This window comes from Pempheris klunzingeri, chromosome 16 (assembly GCF_042242105.1).
Source record: "Pempheris klunzingeri isolate RE-2024b chromosome 16, fPemKlu1.hap1, whole genome shotgun sequence".
Classification (NCBI taxonomy): Eukaryota; Metazoa; Chordata; class Actinopteri; order Acropomatiformes; family Pempheridae; genus Pempheris; species Pempheris klunzingeri.
Window position 1 is genome coordinate 5,914,162 of NC_092027.1, and position 18,464 is coordinate 5,932,625.

General features: G+C 43.9%; 2 protein-coding genes across 2 annotated transcripts in view; one reads left to right on the forward strand and one right to left on the reverse strand.

Moving 5' to 3' along the window:
• nedd9 (neural precursor cell expressed, developmentally down-regulated 9) overlaps window positions 1-18,464 on the forward strand; it is a 142,240-nt gene that overhangs the window by 107,267 nt on the left and 16,509 nt on the right. The window contains exons 2-3 of the mRNA XM_070846053.1: window positions 4,479-4,560; window positions 17,354-17,770. Coding sequence (XP_070702154.1) covers window positions 4,549-4,560; window positions 17,354-17,770 — 429 coding nt within the window. The 5' untranslated portion in view covers window positions 4,479-4,548. The remainder of the gene's footprint in view (window positions 1-4,478; window positions 4,561-17,353; window positions 17,771-18,464) is intronic.
• The window catches only part of smim13 (small integral membrane protein 13), a 117,953-nt gene that overhangs the window by 73,538 nt on the left and 25,951 nt on the right, over window positions 1-18,464 (reverse strand). The window lies entirely within an intron of this gene.

Below are 18,464 nucleotides of genomic sequence, written 5' to 3' on the forward strand. Positions count from 1 at the left end.
AGAGAGAATACCAACAAATGCTAACTGACTTACACATCAGTTTACCTGTATTTCACATTCTCACTTTTCCCTAAAAAAACTTTCCCTAAAAATGTTTTTCTCCTGCATTGATAATAACACACTGTGTGATCACAGCTGACTGACTTAAATCCACTTTAGTAACATTGACACACAAACCAGAGGCTTTCCGAAATCTACCTGGATCCAGTTAGACTGAATACACCTGTAATTTAGACATAATCTTGGTTCCAAGGCACCAAGAAGACCCACAACCATGAAAACCTCTTCAGTCTGTTGCTGGTTTAAACTGTGTATCACATCCTGATAGTTTCTTTCTTTCTTTTAACCAGGATGCAACATAACATAGCTGCTTCAGTGACTCTAATGTAGCTTTCAACTCAGTTCAGTTGGAAGATTTTGTCAGACTCATTGTTCCATGCCATGATGTCTGCACTGCTACATAACCTCTTCTTCTGAAGAACAAGAAAATAAAAACCTGAGACTTCATCTTCAAAGCAGTGAGCAACAGCGTTTTGTCAGATCTACTAAGAATTTATAAGAAGAGGAAAAGTAAACAGTATGAAGGCGGATCAGACTCGTCCCAGTTGCAAAACTACAAACCACATGTTATCTTTTCTCTTCTGTCTCAGGTGCATGGATTAGACAGAAGGCCACTCCTGGACGTGGGAATAAAAAAATGTGTTTTTGTTTTTTTTCTGTAATTAGAGGGTTGGTTCACTCACAATGCATGAGACCAATATTTTCCCATTTACCTTTAGAGGAATCTCTCCACAAAGATAGCTTTGCACATGTGATGTGTTTTTCAGTTCATGTCCCATGCCAACGTGCACTGCAGGAAGTCATGCAGGAAATCAGAGTTCATGTACCTTCTTTTTATGAACTATAACCAAATGTCTGCCTAACTTTAACTTTGGCCCCAAACATAGTTAATCTGCCATAACCAGAGCAGTTTCCTAACCTTCACCATACCATCTATGCTCAGATTAAAAAGTCAGCATTTGATGTAAAATCTTTCCAGTATCAATATTTTTGCCTGGCTTTAGGGCTGAAAAGGGGTAATATGTCTTTCCAATATCAATATCCCATTCAGATTCTGGACAGGTTGGGAGATCATTATGACAAAAGAATTTTATTGTACCGAGGGGAAATGACTCTTTAAGGCATAACTTCTCACTCTTTAGGGTACAAATGGCAGAAAAACATCATGACTCCAACTGTGTGTCGAACTCATATTTTCTCACTCGTCTCTCTTGTGTGTTTTGTGCATTCCTCTCTGCTGCTGCCTGGCCACAAGGCTGCCAAGGTCACAGGGCACAAAGGAGGAGACACTGAGGACAAGTGGGGGGGCCTCGCCTGTCTTTAGGCAACAAGAAGGGTGGTGGAGGGGGTGGTGGCCCCATAAATCTGCCTGAGCTGGTTTGCGAGAGTTTAAGGGATGGTCTTTCACAGGCAGCGGTGAGGGGCCACGTCCGCCTGGCCTGCACAGAGGGGCTCTTGTCAGGCTTCTCCACCGTCCACCAACAACACCTCCTGCCTCTGTCCATCCACCCAAATAACGACAAGTTCCCCTGCTTCAGGCAACACAGCCCTGTGATCTCCACTTATGGAAGATGTATGGCCGCTCTGCCCTCTCCTAAACCTGGGGTCAGCTCTGCAGGGGCGCTTATGTAACCCAAACATCACAGGCAGCTGACGGAGATGAAAGGTGGACGGCTCATTTTTCACTCGCGCTATTACCGGCTATGTCCGCGCTGAAATGTGCCATAATAACACTGAAAGACTGGAGGCCTTTCCTGCTCATGTAATACAGTAGGTGTGAGACCACAAATACTGCGGCCGTAGTGGCAGTTGTCATGGCGACCGGGGCTCACCGCTCCAGCCCAAATGCCAATACAAATCTCCTCGTGGCCGGTGATTGTTTGACTTCTCCGCTGAGGTTTTAAAGAAGGATTTGGGGCTGTAACTCGGGCGATATTGCAAGAAGAGCTCCCCAAATCTCTCATCTCTGCTGATAATGCATGGCAAGCTTGAGTTGAAACCAGCCAAAATAACGTGCCACTGAAGACTGAAGACTAATGGACTCATTCAATCCAGCCAAATGTTGTGAAGAGGGGATAAACAACCCCTTTTTGGCTTATTTCAGGCTGTTTTCTTCCAAAGCGCTGATATAAACAGATGGGAAAATGAGTTGTGTTTGTCATAGGAAACAGGTGCTCGCACGTACATAATCACATGCCGTGCACCGAAAAGAATAGTCCCCCGTACCCACTTGTGGCCCAGAGAATGGGCTCCAGCTGGGCATGGTGTATATTACACAAACAAGTGTTTTGAGTGCCTTTACAAGAGGCATTCATCTGAGGATATGAGTGTTCGCGGGGGACAATGAGAGTCGATAGGGTCCCTGTGATTGTGATGAATGAGCTGACACAAATTAGAGCATTCGGAAACACATGAGAGGCCGCTTAATTACAGGAGATTTCTGCCCTTTTAAAGCAGCACCGAAAACAGTCTCAACAACAAACAGGCAGACCCACATCAGGCTTGTACAGTTAGCGTGCAAAAGAACTTGTTACCTATCGATTTTCAGTGGTCACGAGGCGCAGGTCTTAAATACAGCATCAGGTCCTCTGCAGACACAGGCTGTGTGCACTGAGGAAGTGTTAGCTGGGTGGTGCAGAGAGAAGAAGGCTTTCCGGCCAGCTTGTCAAAGATCAGCTTGGGTGTTTCTTGTCACCTCCAGTAGATGCTGAGCTGACTGTGCGAAGGTGACATCTCTGCTAGCATCTGTACTTTCACAACTCCAGTCAGGGTGAGCAATAAAAACAACCTCTAAATGAATGTAATATAATCTGTACTGTCTTTTAGAAAGGAACTTTTTTTGGGGGGGGGTTGTATTTCACAGATGTTTATTGCGTTATTAAGTCACCAGTTCCACCAGGTCATCCTTATGCTTATCGATATACTCAGCAAACAGTGGAGAAACCAAAGTTTTGTGGATGAAGTTTCAAGGAAGGATTTGTCAAGACTAGTGGTTTAAATGCTCCTATAGTTCGTGTTCAGTTCAGAAGCAAGTGTTCAGGACAGGACTCAGCTGTATTTATTTATTTATTCGGTGAGAAAAGGGATGATGTATGTAGAGGTAAAAAAAAAAAGGCTGTGTTACTGGCTGTGCAGAAAAAAATGATGATCACATTTCCTTCATGTTCTTGGTTTGTAGTTTTGAAGAAAAACAGCCCGTGTCTTATTTCATCACACTGAGCCACAAGAACTTCCTCATGTGTAACCAGTAAAGAAGAAAAGCTTGTAAAGGTTATAGGTGTTATACTATACACATCCAGCTAAAGATGGAATGTTTTGTTGGACATAGATCAGGTTTGGATCCTGCTTATGAATTCTGATTTATGAGAAACATATGAGGCTGATTGCTAGTCTCCTCGAAGAGAAACACATTTTGTCTTCAGAAAAACACATTTTCCAGGCTCCTGTGTCCTCATGTTAATTGTTCATTCACCTAGTAGCATGTTAGATATCTTTTATTTATTAATTAGTTAACTTATTAATTAATTTATTATTCTACAAACTTATTTCTCTTCTTTTCCTGTAAAAGATATAAATATTTTTGACTCATCTTGAACTCATGGTTACATACATTTATCCAAGCAACCATGATATTGGATGCTAATTAACCTCACCCATCATATAACACTGACCCTTGACACAATAAAAGGTGAATGTTTGAATTTCATCTGGAAAATATTTAACTTTTATTTTGAACTTTGAAACACTTCATCTCTTGGATGAATAACTGAAAGCGAAATATTTTTAGATTCCGTGTGATTTACACTTTCTAAGCATAGCAAATAAACATCCATAATCCTGCTAAGAAATCATAGAAAAAAAAATAATGCTCCTTTAACTCCAGACTTTCCTAAGAATCATCACGTTTTCTTCAGTGTCAAAGTAATTCAGTGATAGTTGTCTGTAAATCTGTGGCTTCATTACAAACAATAACTGCCAAAAGCTAATTGGGCATAATTTTAATATAATAGTTCCAAAATAAAGTTAATATAATATAATACGATATAAATATAATATAACTAATATTATTTTGAATGCTCTCTATCTATCTATCTATCTATCTATCTATCTATCTATCTATCTATCTATCTATCTATCTATCTATCAGAGCAGAACGTAGAACATGATGACGTCATTTTTGGTAAGGGAGCTCGGCGCGGGGGGAGGGGCGGGATCAGAACGTTTCTTTCCACCAATCAGCGCCGCTCTATGCAAATGAGCGCCGATCGACCGTCAATGTGGTGGAAAGCAGTCCGGTGCAGAGGAGTAGAGAGAAGCGGATCCACGGAGACTCCCGGGCGCGTTTTCTCCGTCTGCGAAGCTCTGGATGGCTGTTTAACCTCACCGAGGAAAACACACCTCAGTCCTCTTTTATTCAGATGAGCCTCCTTTGATGCGATAAAGCGGATATTCCTCACTTTTACTGGAGTCACAGAGCAGAGCTGCAAGATGAAATACAAAGTAAGTGAGGCGACACACAGGTCGGATCGGTGTGTTCTTCTCTTGTCTCTTGAGTTTCATGGTGTCTGCTGGAGAAATTTGAATTCCCCTCAGAGGATCGTGAGAGGAGCGGGTGCTGTGGTGGTGAAAGTTTTGTTCCGTGGCGTTAAATATAACTTCTTTATATGAGTGCATCCGGGTTTGTCTCTTAAACTTGAGCCGGTGAAAAAAAGGAAACTGAAATCAGAGGCTGTGTGATGAAAAGAGGATGCTGTCACTCGTCTTCTTAGATGTTTCTGGCTGATAAATGTGTAAATGTGTGTGTCATGTGAGGCTACATTTGCTTGGATGTTTCTTCACTGTTGCCCTTACAGGGGCGTAAATAGAGAACCAGCTCACCTGCTCCCCCCTTTAAGAGAGCAGAAATGGGAGCAAAGGCAGAAATATGATGTTTCTTTTGCCAGTAGTGCTCAGATTCTCCTACCAGTGTCAAAGACTGACAGAAATATAGTAGAAGTGTTTCACTGACAGTCACCTAACAGGTGTTAAACTGATCAGCGGCTTGTTTGGTGTTTAAAATGTATTAAATAGCCAGATTGGCCATCACAGGTCCCCAAAGCCCAGGGGGAGATCTTCAATTGTCAAAGGTCAAAGATACTCAATTTTGAGATACAGATATTAAACTCCTGTGATCACATGTGACAAAGAAAAGCATACAATTCTCAAATCTGAGAAGGTGGAATAAGGAAAGACTTAAAAGATGAACTGATTGTTAGGAAGTCTCTGTCGGTCGACTAGCTGCTAAATTGGATATGTGAGTTAGATGAATAAAACATCATGATATTGATGCAACAATCCTGCCACAACTAGAGGCATTAAAGAGAAAGCTGCCTCTGTATAACTCGTACAGATAAATCTGCTTCCGTTGACAGATTTCCATCACCTAAAAGTGAATCAGGCTGTGATAAAGTCGCCTTCATGCTCATGGTCTTTAGTGGAGTTCCCAGACTGCTCTTTACCTCAGTAGGCAGCCAATCAGAGGCTCTGTTATGTCTGTCGCTGTCAGTCTTAGAGGTTTATTTTGTGATGGACTTGTGAGCTTCAGGAAGCTTTGGATGGATTTTTGTGGAAGGCCGACATGCTCTGACCTCTGCTGTGTGAATGCTTTTGAGCTTTTCACCCTGTTTGGGAAACACAAGGCACAAAGCAAGAGGCTCTTTAGCTGTTACAGTGAAGTCCCGTCTCCCCCACACGTCAGTCTGAAGTCCGCTTCACCATATTAGGGAAGCAAAAATTGCACTTCTCAAGCAAAACTGTGTAAAGTGTTTGGATGATGGCCGTGGCTTCACCTCAGTTCACGAGCTGTTTCCTGAGGTGTGAGGCTGAGCTTTGGACTCGGCAGCTGAGTGAACTGGGTCTCTTCTTCAGCGTCCACTGGGCCTGGTGTCACTCGTCAGCGGGGTGTGGTTGTGATTGGAGGGCGTCCACGGCGCGTGTCTGCGTCATGGTCCTCACTGACTCATTGTCCTGTTGAGTACACAGTTCACGGAGCAGAGCGAGCCGACCAGTCCAGGGTGATGATGATGGTTTGGGCGCGAGGCCAGTGAGCGTAGCAGTGATTTCAGGGTTGGGAAACAACTTTGAGCAGGTTTCCGTGGTCACTGTTTTCCTCCTCAACAAGGAGACTTATCAGTGGATGTTAATGAATCAACGCCAGTGTTTCTAGGAAGGAGATCTGGACTGTTCTGACGTAAAACTGCGTCTACACTTCTTTGTTTGCCTCTACCACGGTCAGATAAGGCGAGTATAGAAATCTGTAGAGTGCTCTTTGCTTATGATAAACATATCAGCATTATGCAACGCAGCCAGAGGAAGGTAGGCTGGCAGGGAGGGAGAAGAAAGGCGGGAAATCAGGCAGCCAAAGAGGCCTTGACACATTTTGCGTCACTACAGTGTTTATTGAGTTTCTTGCAGGTCAGCCTCCAGCAGATTCTTGTTTAAATCTGTTGAAAGTTCACTGTGTCCCCTATCAGATCTCAGCCGCGATGAATTATTCACAGCTATATTAAGCGCTCGTTTCCCTGCAGAGTGGTAATGTTTCAACAGAAGCTTAACGAGGTCGGCCCGGCGGTCGGCGCCCCGTCACATATCCTGAAGTGAGGTGCCGCAGTCTGGCCACACATTGGCGCCCCTCCACCCCTCCCCTCTCTGACATCAGAGATGGTTTTGGTTTCCAGCGGGTGTTCAGGTGTGAAGAGAAGGCTTGTCTTCAATAGGTCACCTAATGCGTATAATCCCCCCCCCCGATGGGTCCACACATGGACGGATCTCTTACAGCGCCGGTGAGGCCCAGAGGTTTCTGAAGAGGAAGACGCACAAAGAAAGAAAGAGATGACGCCTGAGGGAGTTTAAAGGAGTAGTTCAACATTTTGGGAAATTTAATTATTGTACTTATATGCATACTTATATGCATATTGTCCTTATGCTAAGCTAACTGTCTCTTGGCTCCTGCTTTATATTTATCTGAGAGATATAAGCGCGATATCATTCTCCTCATCTACAGTTACTCCCCCACAGAAAGCATTCAAGCGTGTTCCCCAAAATGTCAAACTATTCCTTTAAAGTGTTATGACTCAACTTTCTGGTACAAAATAAGTCAAAAGCCCTCTTACGCACATTCTCGCCCAGAGACTTCTACAACCTTTTAACTCATTCCTTTGTAACTGACGTAACTGTTGCAGAAATAGCTTCACAACCACAGCGAAGAGTGATTAGGTGAACCCTTATTCTGTCCAGTGTGTGTGTGTGTGTGTGTGTGTGTGTGTGTGTGTGTGTGTGTGTTTTCCTCAGTGTTTCTTTTTTTATGGGTTCAGGTTCCAGGCGTTGGTCCAAAAAGTGAAGAGGGCTGGAGGAGAGCGGAGCAGACATTGTTCTGGGAGGGAGGGAGGGAGGAGGGGGAGGGAGGATCTGTGATGCTGAAAGGGCCTGCAGAAAATAAAAGAAAGAGGAAGTTGTGGGGGGAACGAGAGGGCAAACAGAGTTGGGTGTATTGGGGGGGGGGGGGGGGGGGGGGGGGGCGTTGGGAGGGTGGTGGGAGGTCGAGGAGTGCCCTGTGAGAATGAGAGCATTTCAGGCGATTGTGCGTGGGAAGGTTGTTCAGAAGATGCACATGATTGTTTCAAGGTGCCCCTTTTACATTGTTAATGAGTCTGGCAGCGGGGCACACCGGGATACAAAGTCTTTTCTTTCCTGTGCGCTCTGCATGTTTGGTTGTGCAGGGGGGGGGGGTCGTCTAGAAAGAGACATTTGTATTCTCCTGAAAGACGGTTTGCTCAGATAAAACCAGGCAAACAATCCTTTCCTTTGCTTGTTCTGCAAGTTTTACACACACAGTCGTGCACTGGAATGGCTTTTCCAGGTGGCTTTTTTTCCCTGTTTCCACTGGTTATCTTATTTTGAGGCTGAATTCTGCATAGATCATTTATTACTCTGCAAAATTCAAGGTATTGTCCTGCTGTGCTGTCAATTTTTTCAGTGTTTTCAGCACATTTCAGTGCAGGATTACTTGCCCCTGTGCTCAGAGTTTGCTCCTGTGCAAGGTTTTCAGTGAGCGTGGAGAGCTTCTCCCCCTGCAAGAATGAATAGACGTCCCTCCAACCCCCCCCTGCTCGCACCATGAGCCTGCCATTAACATTTGAAAACGGTCAGCGGGGAGACTGACTACATTGTGTGCACATTTCAGAGAGAGAGAGACAGACAGAGAGAGAGAGAGACTGACTACCCAACATCATCAACAATGCATATAATCATTTCCATGTTTGACCTTTGGCGGAAATAATTCTCGCCACCCCCTTCCTTCCCCCTGAGGAATGACAACTATTTTGCAGGGTCATCTCTCAAGATGTAGTGGACCCCTGTCAGCTTGGTTCGACCCGGTGGGTTTCATGGCAGATAAGAGGAGGAGCACTGCGGAGGAAAAGTGTTTAACACTGCTGCTCTGAATAAGCACACACAACCTGGAGCTGCCTGTTTGTGCTTTAAAAGAATGTCTGGAGGTTAGATTTCTAACTGATGCAGAGATGCTTTAGCTGGATGTGACATGTGATGTGAGCTGAAAAGATTTGCTGATTTATAGTTTGACAGTTCGCAGCTGTTCGATTAATCGTTTTAGTCACTTTTTTGAGCAAAAGCGTCCAAACTTTCAGCTTCTCAAATGTGAGAATTTGCTGCTTATATGAAATGAAACCAGTTCCTCAGGGTTTTAGAGTGTTGTTTAGATAAAACAAGCCATTTGTAGATGCCACCTCAAAATAGTTAAGCAATTCATCCAGAATAAAACCTGCAGATGAATCTTTTGTTGCAGCCGTGCATCTCGGAAGCAACTAAACTTTTGAATTTGGTGTCAAGTGATTTATAAACTTTATGAGAGAAAAAAAAAACTCTCACCTGCTTTTAAGCAGTTTCTTATCCTCCTCCTTCAGCAGTGTTATGATGGAAGATGATAATGTACACTCTTTCCCACTTTTTTTTACTTTAGTTTGTAATTGAACATTTCTGTGATTGAACCCCTTTCAGCCGCTCTCAGAGATCCAGAGTTGCTTTAGTTATTTGTGCCAATGTGAAGAAAGATACAACAACACCGTTGTGCTTAGTTGAGGCTTCTGTTGGCAGAGAAATTTGAATCTGTTTCTTTTCAACAAAAGATTTCTCTGTGTAATTGTGGAGAATTGGTTATAAATGAATCCAAAACGCTGATTATTGCTGTTGAATACTCTCATCCTTTAAACCCCAATGGAGGAGCAGGAAATAAAGCCAAATAACTTTATATGCAGAGCCGAAACAATTATTCAATTCACTGAGCATTAACTGGCAAATAATACAAATACCTGATAGGACCAATGTAAGTTGATCATATAATTGAAAGTCTACAGTATTTTGGTTTTGGACTGTTTGTCAGACAAAAAAGTCATTTAAAGACATCACCTTGGATTGTGGGAGCTTTTCATGGGCATTTTTCACAATGTTCTTACATTTTATGGGCAAAACGACTAATCGACTAATCAAAAAAATAGTCACCAAATGAGGCCTGAATCACATTGTCAACCGCATGAATAAAGCAAATACAAATTGTAAAACCACAGAACATCCTCAGTAGATGTTTTCAAAAGCACTAAGGCATTAAAACGGGTGAATCTTTCCCTCCAATAAACAAAAGATCCTCCTTTGTATCTCACATACCCTTCATGGTTCAAAGGGGGACGATGGCAGCCTCAGTTGTTCTGCTTTTTGTGTCTGTGAGATCTTTCTCGTAGCGTGAAATCGTGAGGACGCTGGAGTGAATCTCCATCTCATTGGCTATTCCTATATGTAAAACCATTCAATGTGGCCCTGTGGAGATACCATGAAACATATTTCACATCTCAGGCTCCTGCCCCCTGGAGGGATTAGCGCTCGTCTCTGGGGGGGGGGGTTACCACGATGCACTCATGTACCCTCGTTTGGCACTGATGCCAAGCTTGGAAAAGATCCATCTCCGCTCTGCCAAAACTTCTTGGCCGGGGCCCCATGAATACCAACCATACTGTTGTGTTTTTGTGTGAGTGTTGCTGCTCTGACCCTTATAGGTGCAGTAAATTGTCTTTTGTAGGTCAGAGGTCAGTTTTGGAAACCAAACAAAGCCCCTAGAGTTTGCAGAGATTCACAGCTTTGCTCTGAGACGCCTCAGCAGCAGCATGGACGCCTCCCAACATGGGTCCTCAAAGTGAAGGACAGTTTCTCTTCCTGCTGCTTCACACCAGTCACACAGTCCTGGAATGACTTGGCAGAATATGAGAGGCAGCGTTGCACAATGTGTTTCCCCAGCAGCTCTCCCAGTTAACAGAATTTGATACACTTTTGAGAGAATATATCCAGTGTGGCTTTCACTTCTAATTATAGGTTTTACTTGGCGTTCAGGAGCGGAGCGAGGGAGTCCAAGATGTGAATGGATAAGACTAGGTCAGGTCGATCTTTGGCTTCTGCAGGAGGCAGGAAGTGCTGCAGGCTAAGGAGTGGGACGGAAACAGGGGAGGGCGACATGTCAGGTTACCTTGTAGTTTATGTGGCAGTAAAAAAACATAAAACAAGTATGATTGATGGGCAGAGTGAGGAGGAGCTGGAGGAGAACAGTTTAACCAGCAAGTCACTCATATCACCTCCTCTGACATAATCAAAACACAGCTGACGGCGCTGCAGTTATGCTCATATTGTATTTCATCCTGATTTTTATTGCTGTTACAGTCCACAGCCAAAATGGTAGAAATAAGGCAACTAATTACTGTTGCGGCCGTAGAGCCTTGGTTGTCTCTCTCTCTCTCTTGCTTTTCTGTTGCAGGTCCCTGGCTGGGCGGAGCATGCAATCACCTAACCTGGCACACCTGGCCAGTGGTGCAGGTTATATAGGCCGGCCGGTGGAACCAGAGCCCTCTCTCTTCACATCCAGCCACCCATGCTCTTCGTTGTTATAATAAAATGGTCTTCATTTACAGTAAAGCCTCTCTTACACCTCTTCCTTTGTTGTGGCCTAGGAGCCCGCCGTGACATTTTTTATTTTATTCTAAGTCTCTGACCATTGTATTTTCCATGAATTGATGAATTGTTTTGCCTGTAAAATGGCTAAAACGGTAAAAAGCTACACTCTTGTTTGGCTTTCATTGGAAAAACCCTGATGCTGACACAGTTTTAGTCAGACTCACTCACTGACTAAACAGATACCTCATCTCTCAAAGCGATATGTTTTTCAGTGGTTGTCACAGCTTGCAGTGTGGTTAGACGTAACATGGCACATCATATCCTGCCACCACGCTGTTGTTGTTTAGATGTTTCGGGGTGTGGAGATTTCCTCGCAGTGCTGCTGCCTATGAATCACAAATGAGAGAGGGAAGGTGGAGGGTGTCATATTTACACTGCGGATACAATAGTCTTTTATGCAGCACCAGGCAGAATGAATAGAGCCTTTTTCTGTCCGCCTGGAGGAGCTCGGTGTGCCGTGTCTTGATATTTGTGGCTGTTCAGTTTGTTGGAAAAGAGACAAACTGACAAGCCAGTGATGTGATTTCTGTTTGGCAGATAAGCTACAGCATAAGCAGTCGATGGCTAATGACCACAAGGCTGGAATAAGCTATTGATCGTTCAACAGTGAAGTATAACTCTCTTCATGCTAACTGTATTGTAACTATTGATTTACAAGTGCTTGCATAAGATGTCAATCACTTACTGTGTGGCAGCGTTGCATGTGTCGGATCACGTTTCCCTGTGCGCTTACAGGCTTAAAATGAAAGCACCAAAGCTGTGACATGGGCCTTTTTTCCACAAGACTTTTTCAGACAAATAGGAGGTGGAAGTTTCACTGATCCTGCAGTGTAATTATGTTAATACACGGCCACTGGCTCGTAAAGAGGCTGTAATCAGAGGGTCAGCCTTCCTGAAAACTGTCCAAATGAAGAAATTACCATGTACCCTGAGCTCTGAACCGCTTCCCATGAGCCCTCTCTACCCAGAACCCTTCACACGGCCCATTTATTTGAACTGGCTCTCACCCGCAGCAGGCCGCACTCTGAGGAACGGCTCGTAAAAGTCATCAGGTCCTCATTATCGTCATTACTATAATTATTTTCTATATTTAACCATGTGAAATGAGGCCAAATGAGTGTGCTGGTTCGCCCCTTTCTGCGAACAACCCCGGGACACTTGTTGCAGTGGTACGGCCCTAGTTTTCTCACAATGAGGCGCTGCGTGATGTTCTCACAGTCGGAGCGTACCACTTTCTTGGGAGCGGGTTGTGTTTGTTTGGGTTGAAAACGCTGTTGTGTCTTTGAAAGCGGGGCAGCTCCCGTTGCTGTGGGGAACGCTGGTTTCTGCTATGTGGTGCGGTTGTGTTTTTGGCGACCGCAGCAGGAGAATTTGAGTATTTGTGAGCTTGTTTAGCCAAAGCCACCTTCATTATTATTAGACTGATGTATACCCCAGAGAGGTGGAGGGAAAAACCACCCACAGAGCTCGTACCGAAAGCAAAGGTGGGGCCCTTTCAGCTGGCAGTGAAGTTACATAAGGGGACTTTTTTTTAAATTTTCTGGCTTGGTCAGCAGGCTGTCCACACAAATGAGAGGACTTTTATACTGTTTGTGCTCAGGCAAGACGCTGGAGGAAAAAAAGCCTTGCTAATGCAGAGGTGTGTGAGTCAGAGCAGTGAGGGGCTCAGCGTGGAGGGGCTCAGGCTGTATATTAGCTTCAGGCTGTATATTGTACTCCAGGTGCAAATCTGGACAGCTCAGCTTTGCACGATTCCTCGCTCTCTAATGATGAAAACATACCAGACTGTGAGAGCGTCTCAGTAGCCAGATGTTGCAGAGGGCAGTATGAGACCTGGGAGATCCGGAAATAAATAAATAAAAATACACGTGTGCAGGTTTTATACCTCCTTTTATCTTTTTATGCCTTTTAACGTCTTCTGGACTTGATCTGTTTTTCACTAATTAGGCCAAAGTTTCTCAAGCTTCATGTCTAACATCTTTAGAGCTAAAATGAGTAGATAGTTAATGATTAATCTATTTTGATGATCAACTAATCATTCAGGTTTCTGCCTCTTAAGTTAAGTTAGATTTAGTTTGCAATCAGATGTGACAAAGAAAAACAGCAAATTCTCACATTTGAGAAGCTGAAATCAGAAGTTATTTGGCAAACAAGGCCTAAATGAATCATTAATTATCAAAATATTTACTGATTAATTTTCTGATTAATCGATTAATCATTTGTTTGCTAGAGCAGTCTTCAAAATGCAGGCTTCAAAGTGCAAAATGTCATACATAACAGAATTGTACAAAATCCAATAAAGAAAATAACAGAAACAAAGAAACAAATTAAGTAATATCTGAATGAACTTAAACTATAAAAGTATATTTTAAGAAGACAGCTTTTTTTCTTCGAATAATTTGTTCAAGACAAAAAAACTGCATAAGGCAACGCACAGGCTCATATGTGCACCTAAAAGGTCTGAAATATAGCAAAGAGCCTATTTAAAGAGCTGTGGTGAGATAAGATCTTGTTTTTACCATCCACCCCCCTCTATGCGCCCCTGCAACCCTGAGTTATGCCATTAAGATTTCAGCCCCAGAAACACTTCATATTTACATTAGGAAGCAGCAGAACGCCTCTCGCCTCGCCGACTTATAACAGATAACTTCCTGGAAGCGCACACTCATCTGTGGGTGAAGCAGAAGGGGCCCTCCCTGCCCTCCCTGCCCGCCCGCCCGCCCACTGACAAATGGCAAACACATGTGTTTATAGGAGGATCAATGGCGAGTGGTGGAGTCACCGTGTTGTGACTAACCAATGTTTATGCCAGAGATCTGACGCCCGGTTTAATAGTCAGTTTCACCTGCTCCGATTACAGTGGAGCAGCGGCCTGAAGCAAACAACAACACGACAGGAGCTTCCCAGTGTGCATCACTTCAAAAGGGTCGGCTTGTAGCTGTTAGCCGTTACAGCTAACAGCCTGTTTGTTCAGCATGATTAGGGGCGATTTTTCACATGACCATCACATTTAGATTATCCTGATTAAAATCTACTCCACCTCAGTTACGACTCACTCTTTATTGGGCGAGGCGCAATAAAAGTGATCACGAACTCCGTTTATATTGTCTACGTGTTTACCTACTCACAAGATCTGCCCTAATAAAACTCACCCGCAGTGAGAACGAGGGTTTCGTGTGTGAAAGTGTCAAACTGTTCTCTTTTGGGACCCTTGTGGTCCCCAGACTCTCCGCAGCAGAGGACACAGACTGTGTTCGTGTTTGTTGCAGCATTTGTTTCTCTGTGAGAACTCTGTCGGATGTTTGACTTGTGCTGAAGTCCAGATGCAGAGTGGTTTGCTCACGGACTGCCAGTCACGACTACAATGGCTTTTATGATTACAGCTTTTTCATCAAGGTGTTAGTAACCCTAATGGACCTTGAATGTATGACATCAGTGTTGTAATGGTTGGAGCATTTACCTCCTAATATTAACCCTCGGGTTTTGCTGACATTGGCTTTAAGTCCTCGTTGTTTGGGCTGTAAAATAGTAACAATATTTCCAACATCAGCCCATTTTTTTGCTTTAAATATTGATCTTGTTTCATCTGACCATTTTAAAATCAAAGATGTTGAAAAGTATTGCAGTGGTAACTTTTAATGTGTCCACAAACTGGACTTGTGATGACTTCAACTTAGAAAACACAAGCAAATTGTGTAAATGTAGTTGTCTTTATGATTAAATCTGTTGTCAAAGGTATCGAGATCTTTATTTTATTTTATTTATGCTAAATATCTATTAGGAACAATGAAGAAAACATTGGTTACCAACTGTATACAGATGTATTGCATATCGCATTTATAGCCAAGGCTAATTTGCATATGTTTTCTTAAACATTTATCTTAAATCTATTGCATATAACTGTTTGAGAGAAGTAATGCTTCATTCCTGCAGAGGTCAAACACAAGTTTAAGACGTTTAAGTCATCAATTTAGAATAATGGTGATGAGCAGTTCCAATAAGATTGAATTAAAACGTATCAAGGTGTACTATGTATGTTTTTTGAGCGGTTACAGTGGACTCAAGAGAAAACATCAGGTTTAATGTTCTGCTGAAGCCTTAAGATTAGTTTAACATTTTGCACTGAGGCTTCATGAAGGTGTGAGTGTATTTGTGTTGCTGAGCTGTGAGATGTTCGAGCATCTCTGTGTGGTTTAGAGAACAGATACGAGGTCACAGCTTCTCTCACACTTCGCCATCCACCCGCTTGTATCTCTGCAAAGCTTGCCAGGCCTGCTCGAGGAAAGCTGGTCTCCGGTGTAAACGTGTAAGCGTAAGCGTAAGTGTGTGCGCTTGTGGTTGGTGAAACCTACGTTCTCGGTTTGGTGGCTGGTTACAGCGATCACTGTGATTAGTGGAGACAAAGTAGTGTGATGCGTGCTGCTGTTGTGTCTGCAAGGTGATTTAATTTCTCCTCAGAGCATCAAACACAAAGCAAGTCACAGCAGCAGGACAACATCCATCAGATAGTCAGATAGTTTGACTTTCTAATCAAGAGTTATGATGCTGAAATCTGTCTAATAATAATGTTTTTGCATGAGGCCCAGAGTCTCTGCTGCTGTAAACTTGTCTGTAATTTCTCAGAACAAATATATTCAGACTCTAATTTGAGCTGCAGTTGTAATCACAGTAATCAGCAGTTTGTTTCCTCATGGATGCCTCTGCCAGCCTGGATCAAATTATTGGAACCAACAGGCACCCAGATCCGCTTCCATTGGGCGGCGTTGACCTTCGGGGGAGCACACTCGAACTTGCTGCAGCTCGCTGGTGGCGGGGGGTGATTGTGAGGGTGTAATTGTGCAACGGGTGTCGCTGGCTAACGGCCCTGGCCTTGCATTTAGACAATAGCCAGGGAGGCAGGGCCCGCAGGGAGAGATAACGGTGTGACTAGAGGGAGAGTTTCACATGGGAACAGCCTGAATCAGGCCGGGTAGGAAGGAGGAAAGGAGGCTCAAGAAAGCATCAAACAAGCAGCAGCCACAAAGTGGGCTTCCTGATTCCCACACTGAGCTACTGAAGGGTGACGCCCTAATCACAAAGTGGCAGAAAGATAAATGAAACTGAACAAGGCTTCCTATTGAGAGGCCGTATTTGGATGCTCAAACAGTTAAAGTCACAGTTTCTTGTTTACATGTCTCTGATAATCCTCGCTCATTTCTTTTTGATCCAAATGTGCATGTAGCTTTTAGTCAGATTAGGATTCAGATTTGAGGCTCTGCTCAGCTCATTTCATCTGATACGAGCTTGATCCTGCTCACTGATGAGAGTTTACGAAGACTTAAAGTCAGCAGCAGCGTGAGTTCACTCCTGCTGTCCCTTCGTAGTTTCTTATGCGTTATTAGACATTTTTTATGGCATTTTATCGCTGAATCTGAGGCAATAACTACAAACTAAACAAGAGACAAGCTCCTTGTTTTATTATTGCCTTAAAAAGAAGTTAGTGGAGGCGGATCGTCTGCTTGGAAAGCTGAACAACAAACACTGTCCTCTGCCTCAGTATCCGACGTTAAGATGCCCTTGAGAAAGGTGCTTAATCCTTAATTGTATTTATGGAGTTTGTATAGCTTAAAATACAGGACTGTCGTTGTGCTGGGCAGCTCCCAGGAGTTAGAGTTTGTTATTATGTGAGTATGAAGCAGCTGAAAAGGAGAATTCATGCTCAGTTAACTCCTTCCCCGGATGAATAAAGGCTTAAGGAAAACGATTGATGCTTTTACTGAGGCAATTAGTCCTAAATGCCTCTCTCAGACGCAGAAGTGGCACACTCTGGGGCTTTTCCTATCTCCAGAATCTGTGGTTTTGAGTCATTATCCCTCAGCCCTCACTGGCCCTTTAGATAACTGTGCCCCGGAGCAGGGCGCAAGCTGAGAAAATCCCATCAAGTTCAGATTGGTTTGAAAGACATCTGGTGTGGGACTGGGGGCTAATGCAATCCTGCATGGTAATTTGAAGTGCAGAAAGAGGTTCACGAGGATGCCATTCACCAAAGCAAATTAAAACCGGCCATAAAAGTAATATAATGGTAAACTCTAGTGTTTTAATGGAAAGCTTTATTTTAGGAAATACGTCTTTATTAAACACCACTCTCAAATCTGTACTGTACATATGAAGCTGCAGCCAGTCAGCTTAGGTACAAGCTGTCGTTGCAAACTGTTTTTTTTGCAGATAAATGTGTCTAAATAATGTCTGCTCTTTCTTTCTGCAGAACCTGATGGCCAAAGCGTTGTACGACAACATGCCGGAGTCCCCCGAGGAGCTGGCCTTCCGTAAAGGGGACATCCTGACCGTCATAGAGCAGAACACGGGAGGCCTGGAGGGCTGGTGGCTCTGCTCCCTTCACGGCCGCCAAGGCATCGCCCCCGGCAACCGCCTGAAGCTGCTGATCGGGCCCATGTTCGAGGCTCAGTCGCCGGCCGCCGCCGCCGCCGCCCAGTCCTCTCCTCAGAGCTCGCCCTATCAGCAGAAGCCTGGCTCGGCGGCTCAGGGGATCTACCAGGTGCCGCCGTCCCTCCAGAGTCCACAGCAGCAGAGTCAGCAGAGCATCTACCAGGTTCCTCCTGGACAAGACGTCTACCAAGTCCCACCGAGGAGTACTCTAGCTGCTGATACCACTCCGAGCAAGGTGAGGCCGACAGAGAGAGCCAGAACTGAGGCTCTATTTCTTATTTCCCTTGGGCTGCAACTAATGACTATTTTCATTATCACTGAATCTATCAATTAGTTTTGTGATTAATCATTTAATCCAATCGTGCGCCACGGAGAGCCAACAAGGCTGGAGCAGCTGATTTCACTGATTAGCCTTCCTTCAAGCAGAGGGGGAGGATCTCATCAGTGAAACCACCTGCCGAGGTCATTGGCTGGAAAGAAAACCTGTGGATTATTGGCACTGTGGCACATTACTCCCCAAGACTGGTTCAGTCAATAAAAAGAACTGAAAAACTGCCCTCACAGGTTGCCACAGCCCACTGTGACATCTTACAGTTGCTTTTTTTGTCCAAGCAACAAAGATCTTACATTCTAGTGATATAAAACGGAGAAAAGCAGTACATTCTCACATTTGAAAGGCTGGACCAGAGAATAATGACATAAATGACAATCAACTAATCGTTTGAGCCTCCATCTTTCTATGAGATTAGAGCTTCAGGCATTTTCTCTCACTGTGTTTTAAACATGGTCATAAAGTCGTGGGTTACAAACTTTAAAAAACTCATTGAGGCGTAGAAAACTAAGAGCGGGTTTAGAGAAAGAGAGAAAAATGGAGATCGGTCTGTTCGCTGACCTGAGACAGTTCTTTGGGATCAGAGCGGATTTTAAAA